Source organism: Rhinatrema bivittatum, chromosome 6, assembly GCF_901001135.1.
Source record: "Rhinatrema bivittatum chromosome 6, aRhiBiv1.1, whole genome shotgun sequence".
Taxonomy (NCBI): Eukaryota; Metazoa; Chordata; class Amphibia; order Gymnophiona; family Rhinatrematidae; genus Rhinatrema; species Rhinatrema bivittatum.
Window position 1 is genome coordinate 160,718,814 of NC_042620.1, and position 13,231 is coordinate 160,732,044.

General features: G+C 46.0%; 1 protein-coding gene across 3 annotated transcripts in view; it reads left to right on the forward strand.

Annotated features, from left to right (window-relative positions):
• STAT1 (signal transducer and activator of transcription 1) overlaps nucleotides 1-13,231 on the forward strand; it is a 167,647-nt gene that overhangs the window by 69,699 nt on the left and 84,717 nt on the right. For all 3 annotated transcript variants that reach the window (XM_029606088.1, XM_029606091.1, XM_029606089.1), the window contains exons 8-12: nucleotides 1,477-1,568; nucleotides 2,118-2,269; nucleotides 10,486-10,644; nucleotides 11,152-11,244; nucleotides 12,713-12,772. In XM_029606088.1, the coding sequence (XP_029461948.1) occupies nucleotides 1,477-1,568; nucleotides 2,118-2,269; nucleotides 10,486-10,644; nucleotides 11,152-11,244; nucleotides 12,713-12,772 (556 nt within the window). The remainder of the gene's footprint in view (nucleotides 1-1,476; nucleotides 1,569-2,117; nucleotides 2,270-10,485; nucleotides 10,645-11,151; nucleotides 11,245-12,712; nucleotides 12,773-13,231) is intronic.

Sequence of the window (13,231 nt, forward strand, 5' to 3'; positions counted from 1 at the left end):
GCATTTTGTAAACCAGAAAATGGGGCTTCTTATCTGGGGTTTGTGTTTTTTTTTAGAGTCCAGGTAGAGCTGTTAAGGGGAGGGGAGGAGTTGCAGGGTCCCACTAGACCACCAGCAATCTTGGGAAATGAGGGTGAGGGAGCTTTTTACTGGGCCTTGTGGTTCCTTGAGAAGATGGCATTCCCAGAACAGGGGACCACCCTCATTCTTTGCTATGGCCAGAAATGTGCAACTTTCCCAGCTCTGGCAATACAAGTCGAAACTGTGACACTCAAGTTTGTCTGTTTTGTTCTTATACTCTGCAAAGTCTAATACAGTTATTCAATGCGGCTAATAACACTGGGCAAGAATTTTCACAAAAGTCATGTTACTGAAATGAAATTAGTCAATTCTTATAAATTTCCATGTGCTAAACATGAATGTGACTGTGAAAATGCAAAACTGGCTCTAGTTTTTTTGTAATATGCAATAATATAATTACATCTTGAATTGTATGCCAATAGTAGGAGACTTACGGTTAATACCGTTTGAAAAATGAAGTCATAGACTACGTCTTAGATTTCTTTGCTTGTCTCTTGTACACCTGTTTGGGAGCATCTCTGCGGAGTGTCCAGCAGTAGTCAGCCAGCATGAATATTTCAAATGCTCACCCTTTCTGACTGGGCTTCATATAGTACACTGCTGACGTCAGCTTACTCAGCAGCAGCATGGCAGTAGAACTGCATTGCATCAGAAAATGATGTAATAAACTCTGGATGATGTGTGCATGATGGTATTATGCAATATGATGCAATATTACATCATTCTAGGCTTATTTACAGTCCTACTGGATAAATTTACATGACTAAACATAGAAAGTGAACTATATTAAATATCTTCAAAACGAGAGCCAATAAAAACTTTTCATGGTCCTATTCGTGTTCAGCACATCAAGATACTACAGAGTAGGACCTTTTTAGGTCAGTAACACTTTCATTGTTGCCCAGTGTAATAAAACATCCACAGTCACAATAAACAGATGAAACAAAACATTATACATTAATCTAAAAATCTGTGAACAGTAAATAAAAGATGCCTTAAAGTTTTTACTGTAAAACAGCTTCCTCTGTTTTACAGTAAAAACTTTACTGTAAAACAGTGCAGTTACCACCGTTGACGACAGTTTAGTAAATAAGTCCCTGTATTATTTCTGTAGGAGGAGAGAGTATTTTTGCTAAATATTTTTAATTTAATGGGGGTTTTTTTTTCCTGATTCATAAACAAGGGAAATAGATCCACATGGATGAAATTCTTAAACTTTAGTTCAGCAGGAATAGAATTTTTTGCAGCCACAACTGCAATGGCATAGGTTTTGTAAAATTTGAGGTGGTTAAAGAGTGACCTCAAGAGCGACCCCTAGTATTACAAGAACCCAAAAGAAATTTCCCCACGAGGCCCACCTTCCATAAAGCTGTTTTGGTTTCTTGTTTCTTCCAGAGCATGAGCCGAATGGTCTTGCCCAGAATGAACTGCGACAGGAAAAAATTGTTATCCAGAACATGTTTTTAACCCTAGACATGAAAAGAAAGGTACCATTCACTTTAATTTATTGATGCTCTAGAAAGATTGCGTATATCTTTACAAATTTTAGTGTGCTCTTTTTCTTAATATTATGAGAAGGGATTTGTGGTAAAGGGTTATGACTTGGGCACTGTACCTTGCCTAAAGCAAGAGTACAATGTAAATTTGGTTTGTGTGCCCTGAGCATTCACAGGGAGCACTCCAACAATGAGAGCTTAAGTTGATCTTCCTTTTTGAGAGATTCAAAAGCTTACCAATAGATTCAAAACAGGAAGCTTTTTTCCTTGCAGGACATCCAAAGAGTATCCTCTGTTTTTTTGTGAGGAGTTGCATCTCTTTTGGCAGACCTATCTACTGCTGGAACCTTTTCCTCATGTTTTGAGTGAAAGGAAAATCTCTTCGTCATGGAACGCCTTCACACACTGCCATGACTGCATCTTGTTGTAAATGTTATTTTGTTACCGACTCTTTCCAGTAATTTGAGCTGGATTGATGCTGCTTATTTAAAAAAAGTGAAAGTTGAGCGTAGGACAGTAATGGCCTGGTCTTGTCCACAGGAAGTGATACATAAAATAGTAATGTTGTTGAACAAGATGGACCTGACTCAGAGCGCTTTGATTAACGAGGAACTGGTGGACTGGAAGCGCAGACAGCAGATTGCTTGTATCGGAGGCCCGCCCAATGCTTGCCTTGACCAGCTTCAGAATTGGTAAGACTGGTGCTTTCTTGCTGTGTTTAAAGGTTCTGATGAATTGGAAAGCCCTTGCCATGCTGAAAGAGGAGCTGAAAGCTGAAGTGTGGCATGACAATTTGTGGAGTCAGTTTGTGCTAGTGCTGTCCTCATTGGATCAAAGGCAGTACAAATGTATCCCAAGTGTTGTATGTGACTTTCTTTCTCCTAGATCCTCCATCCCTCAAAATATATCGCTGAGATGTATCATGAAACTGTGCCATTGTAGTTTTTTGATTCACACTATGTTGGTGATTAAAATTTGGTCCTAAAGTCTAGAACACTGATCCCCCAATTATTCTAAGGTGTGACATGGAGGGTCAGCCATGGTCTCTCTCCACCCCTATCTTGAAGCTTCTGCAGACAGCAGTGGCAGCAGGGACGGAGCCAGCATGTGCTGCCAAACCCCACTTTGTGCACAGAAACCGGGGTGGTGCAAGGCCTGCCAGCAAACTCTGGTTCATTCCCCCTTTCTTGCTTATGTTGCCCACTGCTGCCACCGCCACCACAGTCAAGATCCAGTGCTGACTTCCAGAGGGCGTAGACTACAAATCAGGCTTTAGTAGTCCCACCGACTGCCTGTTGGGGACCACTGGTATAGAACTCGTTAACGGGACTGGAAATACATCCATAAAGTTCAGTAATCATACTCTTGTTTAACCGTGGACTTTAATGTGTCCCCAGAACCTTCTAGTCCTTTCTGAGACTTCCGTACTTGTGTGTTCTGTTAGTCTTAATCTTCCTCTCAACTGCTCTCAAAAAAGCCTAGCGCTTGCATTTTTTAAACACACATATGTGTGTGAGCTCAGGCTACTTATGAAAACTTACCCTTTGAAGGTGTTATCCAGTTCACACTGTGTATGTGGCAAAGCTTTAGGCAGCTGTTAGTTTGGGTTCTGATTGGTGCATACTGAACACAATCCCATACATTTTTCAGATATGCCAGAGAATTGAAATGTTGTTCACCTATAGAATATATTTGTGGAACATACCCAGAAGATCTGAGCTTAGAATCTCAGATACAGAGGCATCTTCTACATGGTGTACCCCAGGGATCTTCTCTGTCCACGACCCTTTTTAATATTTATATGCTTCCTTTATGTAGAATTTTATCTGGTTTTAGTCTTACGTATTTTATACACGCAGATGATGTTCAAATTTTAATTCCGATCGAAAAATCAATTGATTTAACACTTAAGCTTTGGGATATATATCAATCTGCCATTCAAAAAGCATTAACCCAAATGAATCTTTCTCTAAATGCAAAAAAGACCGAAATTTTATATATCTGTCCTAAATTAAGCCAAGCAAAGGAACTTAAAATTCAAGAAGCTGCTAAAAATTATCCCATTTCCCTGGAGGTCCAAGATCTAGGGATTTTTCTAGATTGTGAATTCACACTGAAAACATGGGTTAAAAAAATCATTAATTATGGGTATTTTAAATTGAACGTTCTTAAAAGATTGAAGCCTCTTTTATTTCCAAAGGATTTTAGAACGGTTTTACAAGCTCTTGTTTTATCAAAATTGGATTTCTGTAACTCTGTTTTTAGGCCTACCAGCAAATGTTATAAGACCATTACAATTATTACAGAACTCAGTGGCTAGACTTTTAACCAGAACTAGAAGAACTGATCATATTACACCAATATTAAAGGACCTTCATTGGTTGCCTGTTAAATACAGAGCTCAACATAAAGTGCTATCACTAATCTATAAAACTCTCTACAATGAAAAGATCGAATGGTTAACCTCAGCATTACATTTTCATATTCCATTAAGAATTACAAGATCAGCAGGTACAGGGATGTTGTCCATACCATCTCCTAAATTTGCTCATTTAAACAACGTAAGAGAAAGGGCTATTTCCATTGCCGAGCCCCAGCTGTGGAACTCTCTACCGCAGGAATTAAGGATGGAATCAGACATTAAAATATTTAAAAAGGGTATTAAAACATGGTTATTCGAACAAGCTTTCCAAGAGTTTTAATTAAATGATTTTATACCCCTTTTAAATAATTATTTATATTTAGATATTTATCCTGGATCAGTCCAGACCATGGGTTGAGCCTCCTTTCCAGCAGGTGGAGACAGACCAAAACTGAAAGGGTATCCTATATGAGGACAGAGCCTACTCTGTAGCCCCTCCAGTATTTGTCTGTCTCCAGCAGGTGGAACAGCTCACCCTGTGGTTCCCTGTTAACTTCTGCTTGTCCCTTCTGGGCGTTTTTTCCTTCTGTGTGTCTTTCGTATTTGGATCAAGCAAGTATTTCTGAGTTATTATTTAAAAAAAAAAAAAAAAAATTTGTTCCTGGATTTGTGTGAACTCTATGGATCATCCACAGGAGACAGTTCCGTCTCCTCACTCTTGCGGGGGCCTAGGGGGGCTTGGCCCCTTGTTTTATATAGCCTAGGCTCCCTTTTCCCGGTGGTCCTCGGCTGCAGGGGTGAAAATTGGTGGTGCCAGTCACTCCCCCTGTTCAGCTCTCTCTCTCTACCTATCTCCTGTTCTGCTCTCCCTTCATTGGGATCCCTGGCTTTGTAGTTGCTGACAGGGACTATTGCAAAAAAACCAACCAAACAAAAAAACCCCAAAATAAATAAAAGGGGATTTTACTCACTATCTGTCCCTGACAGAATTAAGAGAAGGCTCCTGCCTTCCTTACTTACTTTTGCAGCTTGAGAGAGAGAACTGGGAGCATGCACAGTTCATTCTGTGCCTTCGCCTCTTCAGCACCGGCAGCTCAGCTTATTTTAGTGCTGCCTCTCCCCCATCCAGCAGCCATGCCACTATCTCAGATGTGTTTAGCCTGCGGGGATTCCACAGTCAGGCTCTCGTGGGAGGGGCTCTGTTCTAGCTGCCTACCGGGGGGGGGGGAAGGTTCCTCTGAGGCCCCGATGCCCTCCAGGACCCGGACCAAGCCACCAAAACGTCTTCCCTGCCGTTCCCGAGCCGTCAAACCGTGGGAACGGCAGCCATTTTGGGTTTTTCTCCGGTTTCTTTATCGGAGCTCCATGAAGTCCCTGACCCAATTTTTTTCGGGCCCCCCCCCCCCCCCCCGGGGGTGTTAGGACCCGTTTTTCCACTGATTTTGTGCTTTTGCTGCACAAATCCTACTTGGCAAGTTTGCAGGAGGACGCAGCCCCCCCTCCGGCTAAGGTCCCTCGGCTCTCTTTCCCTCTCTCCCCTGCGGCTCCTGACGGATGAGTTTGCGGCAGCGATGCCAGCTTCCTCGGACCCAGTCCTGGCGGGGCTCAGGGCCCTGCCGTGCTCTTTTCCCTTCCATCTTGAGAATGCCTAAGGTGGACTCCTCTGTGACGGCGATCACTAAGCATACCACCATACCGGTCGTGGGGGCTACGGCCTTGCGGGATGTCCAAGATCATAAGCTGGAATTCCATCTCAAGCGCATTTTTGAGATCCTGGCCTTGGATGTTCGGGCGTCCATCTGTAGCAGCGTCATGCAGCGGGCAAGCCTTAGGTGGGTCCAACAATTACTCAGCACACAATTACTCAGCACCAGAGGCAGAGCAGGCTGATAGGTTGGAAGGCGCCATAGCGTATGGGGCGCATGCCCTATACGACTTGTTCCGGGTGCAGGTGATGGCTTCAGCGGTGTTGGCCAGACGGCTCCTCTGGCTCCGACACTGGGCGGCTGATTAGTTTTCTAAGGCACAGCTGGGAACTCTCCCCTTTAAGGGTAAGTTGCTCTTCGGCGAAGATCTGGACCAGCTTATTAAATCCTTGGGGGAGAGCAAGGTACATAAGTTGCCTGAGGACCACCCGAAACAGGCTAGATCCTTTTTTCATCCTCGTACCCGATTCCGGGGCCAACATCACTATAACCCAAGAGCAAGGGGCGCCTTCCCTAAGGGAACTTCTTTTCAGGCCCAGTCTTGGCCCCAGTCCTTTCGAGGCCGCCAGCCTTTTCGTGACGCCGCTTTCCACCGCCCTGCACCCAAGCCCGCCTCCCAATGAGAATCCGCCGGCTCATCCCTCCGTTCCCAACTTAGGTCGTCGTTTTGTCCCTGTTCGTGGAGGAATGGGCCAAGATCACGTCGGACCAGTGGGTCCTCGAAACCATTGACAAAGGCTACGCTTTAGAGTTTGCTCGCGATATCCCGGACTTGTACATGGTCTCCGTGCGGCCACCGGAGGCGGCCCGCGGTCACCCAGACTCTTCTCAGACTCCAGAGGCTGGGGGCCATCTGCCCGGCTCCGGTGGCAGAGCACGGCACCGGCCAATACTCAATCTATTTCGTGGTCCTGAAGAAGGACGACTCCTTCTATCCCATCCTGGATCTCAAGAGGATCAACCGGGTCCTCAAGGTGCCCCATTTCTGGATGGAAATCCTTCGGGCGTTGATAGCGGCGGTACATCCCGGAGAATTCTTGGCCTCACTCGATCTGACGGAGGCCTACCTGCATATTCCGATCCGTTCCGAACATCAGAGGTTCCTCTGGTTTCACATCTTGGGTCAGCACTTCCAGTTCAGGGCCCTGCCCTTCGGTCTCGCCAAGGCACCACGCACGTTTACCAAGGTGATGGTGGTGGTGGTGGCAGCCCTTCGGAGGGACGGTGTTCTGGTCCATCCGTACTTGGACGATTGGTTAATCCTGGCCAAGTCGGAGACCCTATGCCACCAGGCGTTGGACCACGTACTCGCTCTCCTCTCGTCCCTAATTTGGATAGTCAACTTCTCCAAGAGCAATCTCCATCCGTCTCAGGTCTTGGAGTTCCTGGGGACTCGTTTCGATACCTGCGTCGGCAAGGTCTTTCTACCGGACTCGAGAGCTTTCAAGTTGATGGATCAGCTCCAGGGCTTCTTCTCCATGCCTCTCCCCATGGCGTGGGATTATCTGCAGGTCTTGGGGACCATGGCTTCCAGAATCGACCTGGTCCCCTGGGCGTTTGCACATATGCGACCGTTACAGAGAGGCTTGCTGGCTCGTTGGCAACCGGTATCGGAGCAGTTTCAGATGCAGCTCCCGCTTTCCGACTCTGCCATCAGTGACTTGCAGTGGTGGCTTTCTCTCAAGCACCTTCTCCGTGAAACGTCCCTTCGGACCCTGCAGTGGATGGTAGTCACGACGGATGCCAACCTGTCCGGTTGGGGAGCAGTTTGCCAGTCTCAGACCACGCAGGGGCTCTGGTCCCCAGCCCAGTCTTGCTGGCACATCAACCGCCTGGAGTCCCGAGCAGTTCTTCTAGCACTCAAGGAATTTCTCCCCCTACTTAGGCGACAGGCAGTCCGGGTGCTCTCGGACAATTCTACCACCGTGGCATACATCAATCGCCAAGGGGTCACCAGGAGTCGACTGGTGGCCCTCGAAGCAAATTGCCTTCTCACGTGGGCAGAGTGGCACCTGGACTGCCTCACGGCCTCCCACATAGGGGGCAAAGAGAACATGCAAGCCGACTTCTTGAGTCGTCAGCGTCTGGACCCAGGCGAGTGGGAGCTGTCAGACGACGCCATATCTCTCATCATCGACAGGTGGGGTCCCCCGCACCTGGACTTGATGGCAATTCTGAACAATGCCAAGGCTCCCCAGTTCTTCAGCCGCTGGCGGGAACACTGCGCGGAAGGGGTGGATGCCCTAGCCCTTCCGTGGCCGAGCGACGTTCTGCTGTATGTGTTCCCTCCATGGCCCCTCATAGGGAAAGTGCTCAGACGGCCCGGTCATTCTCGTAGCTCCCGAATGGCCTCACAGACTGTGGTTTGCGGATCTAGTTAACCTGGCGTCGGACGGTCCTCTTCACTTGGGCCATCTTCAACACCTTCTCAGTCAAGGTCCTGTATTTTTCGACCAGGCAGATCGCTTCTATCTTGCGGCTTGGCTTTTGAACGGCGCAGGCTAAGGCGGAGGGGATATGCTGAAGACATCATCTCCACTATCTTGCGGGCCTGCAAAACTTCTACTTCCCTTGCCTATGCCCGGGTCTGGAAGGTTTTTCATGCTGGCCTGCATTGAAGCGGGCGTTACGACATGTTCGGCCCCAGTCTCGCTCGTCCTATCGTTCCTCCTGCGAGGTCTCTCTAAGGGTCTCTCCTTCAGCTCACTCCGTGTTCAGGTGTCTGCCCTCGGTTCTCTCTTGGGAAGCCTCGATGGTCACGCGGTTGCGTCCCATCCAGATATAATCCGTTTTCTTAAAGGGGTCAAACATTTGAAGCCACTGCTGCGTCCTACTTGTCCCTCATGGAGTTTGAACTTGGTCCTTCGGGCGCTCTTTGAGGCTCCCTTTGAGCCCCTTCGCCGTTCTACTCTCAAGGATTTGACGTTCAAGACGGTATTCCTGGTTTCCATTTGCTCCGCCAGACGGGTGTCTGAGATCCAAGCGTTGTCTTGCCGCGAGCCTTTCTTACGTTTTTCGGACTCCAGGGTCTCTCTCAAGATGGTCCCGTCCTTCTTCTTATCGAAGGTCGTGTCTTCTTTTCATGTCAATCAGTCCCCATGTTCTCTTCTGCAGACATTGTAAGCCCTGGCAGGGATGACCTACGCCGTCTGGATGTAAAACGCATTCTCCTGCGTTATCTAGAGGTAATTAATGACTTTCGAGTGTCAGATCGTCTCTTTGTGTTATGGAGTGGCCCCAACCGGGGCAAACAGGCCTCTAAGACTGCGATATCTCGCTGGCTGAAGGAAGCGATATCCTCGGCTTACCTATGTCAGGGACGCCCGGTCCCGGAGGGCCTCAAGGCCCATTCCTTGCATTCACAGGCGGCTTCCTGGGCGGAAAGTCAGTCTGTCTCCCCGCAGGAGATATGCAGGGCAGCTACCTGGAAGTCCCTGCATACTTTTGCTCGACATTACCACCTTGATGTTAAAGCGCAAGTTTTTGGTTCTTTTGGGTGGCAGGTACCTCGAGCGGGCCTGTCAAGGTCCCACCCTGTCTAGGGAAGCTTTGGTACATCCCATGGTCTGGACTGATCCGTGTACGTACAGGGAAAGAAAAATTAATTTTTACCTGTTAAATTTTCGTTCCTGTAGTACCACGGATCAGTCCAGACGCCCTTCCCTTTCTATTTTCCTGTCCGCTCAAAGATCCTTATTCTATGTGTCCCTTCATAAGAGGCACCGGAAGCATCCATGTGATTGTGGGCATTCATGCAAGAGTGTCCATGCACGGAGTTCATTCATTCATCCACTGTTTTTCTCTTGTTCAATATTTTCAGAGTTCTCCTGTTATTTGCTCAAGTTCTTCTGTTACTTGCTTGTTCCATGGTGTTTATTTATTTATTTATTTTATTTTTAAATTTTTATATACCGAATTTCTTGCATAAAATGCAAATCAAACCGGTTTACAATGAAACAGAAAAAGCAGGAAATATGATTCCTTAGTCTAATACATTGAACATCTATAACAAAAAAACAATTGTTAACAAAGGAAAAAGCTAAACAACATTAATAAAGGTTTATCTTCTCTGCTTTGACAATGGTTATACTGAAGGGCTACAGGGTAGGTTCTGTCCTCATGTAGGATACCCTTTCAGTTTTGGTCTGTCTCCACCTGCTGGAATGGAGGTTCAACCCATGGTCTGGACTGATCCGTGGTACTACAGCAGGGGTGGGCAAGTCCGGTCCTCGAGGGCTGCAAACCAGTCGGGTTTTCAGGATACCCCTAATGAATATGCATGAAATAGATTTGCATACAACTTCTATTTCATGCATATTCATTAGGGGTATCCTGAAAACCCGACTGGTTTGCAGCCCTCGAGGACCGGACTTGCCCACCCCTGTACTACAGGAACGAAAATTAACAGGTAAGAACTAATTTTCCTTTCTTTTTTTTTTTTTATAATTAAATGCTTTATTAGATCCATATGAATATAGGATACAGAACAATACAAGGATGTCATTGCTTACAGAACTAATTTTCCTTTCTGCTCTTAGTGTTCTGCATCTTAAACTGTTTAAATTTTATTGTTAATTATTCTACTATTTTAATTTTTATTAGTTTATTATGAAACTTTGTATTTATTTCTTTTCATTTAATTTTGGAAATGGAAATATTTTTAAATGAATATTTGTTAACTAATGTAAACCGATGTGATATGTTCTCATGAAATATCGGTATATAAAAATTAATAATAAATAAATACATTTTTGGTGTTTTTCCCTTGTACTGTTTTGTTCTGAGGTTTTATCTTGAAGTCTCACTTGGTCAGTTGAGTGTTGTAACTTGTTTATGGCAGGTTCACCATAGTTGCTGAGAGTTTGCAGCAAGTTCGTCAGCAGCTCAAAAAACTAGAAGAACTGGAACAGAAATATACCTACGATTCAGATCCCATCACCCAGAATAAACAGGGTTTGCAGGACAGAACTAACAACCTCTTCCGACAGCTGATACAGAGGTGATGAGGGAGGATTAGAGCCCTGTGGGGCGGCTCTCAGGGGGATATTTCCTTACCATTTGATTTGGATGCAGGCCTGGCGTGTACAGTGTACCCTTAAAATGGAAGTTCGTGGACTGGCTCAATGGCGAGCGCTGTGCTTTGCAATGCAGAAGACCTGGGCTGGATTCCCTGGCCTGGCTTTCGCTTCTTGGGGCTGGGATGCTGCGGAGGCAATGTTCACAGCCCTTGCGAGTAAGGGAGTCTGAGCCAGTGTTCAGTGGTGACATCTACTGGCTGGATTTGGGCTGCTCCTGAGAGAGCCACAGTCTGTCTTCCAGCCAAGGACTACCACCACAGTGGCTGGGCTAGGGAAGGTTATAGGGGATGGTTGTGAAGGCTTATGAAATTGCCCAATAAAGGCCTCTTCCAACCGAGCTAGAAACTTCCAGACAAAAAATATGATTGGATAAAATTTGTACTTATTTTGCTGTTTTATGTTGTTCAAAAATCTGTTTTTGTCTGCAGTTCATTTGTGGTGGAAAGACAGCCGTGCATGCCTACTCATCCTCAGAGGTCGCTGGTTCTGAAGACTGGGGTTCAGTTCACTGTGAAACTTAGGTACTATATTTACTATTCCCTCATTCCCCAGTACCCAATACAGTGCTGTCAAATTTAGTCATCTGATTTGCTGGTTTCATTTGGTCAAAGCAGATCTGAGCAAATACATGCCAGAGCCTAGGTTGAAAGATAAAATGTTGACAAGAATTGGTTAAACAAAAGAGAGCGCAAGAGAATGGATGGTGAGTCATGGCGAGTGTGAGAGGTCCTCTATTTCTGAATTAGAATCATCTCATCGATGGTACTGGAACGTTTTGGTAGCTCTTTCTGGAAAAATTAGCTGCCACCATGTTGTGTGGTCAAAAACCTGGATGCATATTCTTGGGAGGGGTTACTGGCTTTGTGGCCAACACTACTTATTTTTCTGAAATTGTAAGGAAGAAAGAGCACATAGGGCATAGGCAGGGGCAGATTGACCTATCGGGGGATCGGGCTTCCCCCGGTGGGCCGGTCACTCCTGTCACATGATTTTTTTTTTTTTTTTTTTTGTGTGTATTATAAAGTTTCCAACCAAAGTATTAGGGGCCACCGCGAGCAGTGGTATCCCGAGGGGAGCCAATGCCCCCGGGTGCAAGGAGGCTCTTGCGGCCGCTGAGTAGCGACACGTATATAGCAGGCAGATGGGCAGGGCCGTGGTGAGGCTCATGTCACCACGGCCCGAAGAAAAAGATTGCGTTTAAACGCGCTGATGCTCCTCCTCCTTCCTGCCTGTGCAGCCCCGGAAGTAAACGTTGCCGGAGCCGCGTGGGCAGGAAGGGGGAGGAGCATCAGCGCATGCAGAAGAGGAGCAGCGCTTATGGGCTGCTGCGAGTTGCAACGGCCCGAGAAGAGGACGAGCAAGAGGCATGTACACTGCTATCCCAGAGTTAAATGGCAGGTCTTTTATAAAGCATACACACACTTCGCTTATAAAAATACTTGCTTGTGCGAATACTTGGAATCACCAAATTGCTAACACCTCCACTAGTTCACCCAGACCTCTCCCCCCCCGCCCCCAGCCAAAATGGCAGGCAAAAGACGAATGCAATTTCACTTCTGCGTAAAAGCGTATGGACAGGTTTGGTAATGTAACCTTGTAAAATAGCAACTTGGTGCGTGAACTTCCGAACTCCACCTTGGACCGCCCTTAAATCGCTCCTTTTTCTTCCTTTATGCGTGACATCACTTATGCGCATGCTTGAAATGTTTCCCAAGTAGCATTTTTATAATGTATGTAAAATGTATGCGCAGAATTTTATAAAATGGCATAGAAAGTATGCGTTTTCCTGCATTACAAACGTGCGCGCGTACTTTTGTGGCAGAAATATGTAATGTTTTATAAACTCTGCAGCTCCCGCCACACTTGTCTATAAAATACTAGTATAAAACTCTGCATGCTTTAGGCGACTTGGCACAGACCTTTTTTTTGAAAACTAGGCTCTTAATGTTTACAACTAAAATAATTGCCTGCATTTCTTTCTCTTTCTAGGTTGTTGGTTAAGCTGCAGGAGCTGAATTATCAATTGAAAGTGAAAGCGTTGTTTGACAAGTAGGTAGTGGCTTCCTTTTGTTTTGTGTTTTTTCAATAGCCGACTAGAAAATGTGCTAGAAAGTAGAAAATACTCAGCAGCAGCAGGAAATAATAAGAGAAGTCAGACCACCATCTAGGGAAGTGTTAACACACACACCTTCCTGTTTTTAGTGAACTGACTGGGGGTGGGGGATGTTTGACAAAGGCAAATAACGGGTCTTTGTTTGTTTTCGCTCACTATAAAAATCGCAGTCACGGAGAACACATTTCTGCCCCAGTGTTAGAGCTACGTTTTCTGTCACTGTCTTGGGTTACTCCGTGCATGAGAGAGCTCCTTTTGCTGAGTGTCTGTACAGAGAAGATTTCAGTGTTTCCGTGGGGTGGATCCATAGAGGCCCTAACCTGGAGAGCCCCTAAGTCCACATGAAACTTTGCCAGGAACACAGGATCCTGTGGACTACTGCTCACAGGATACTT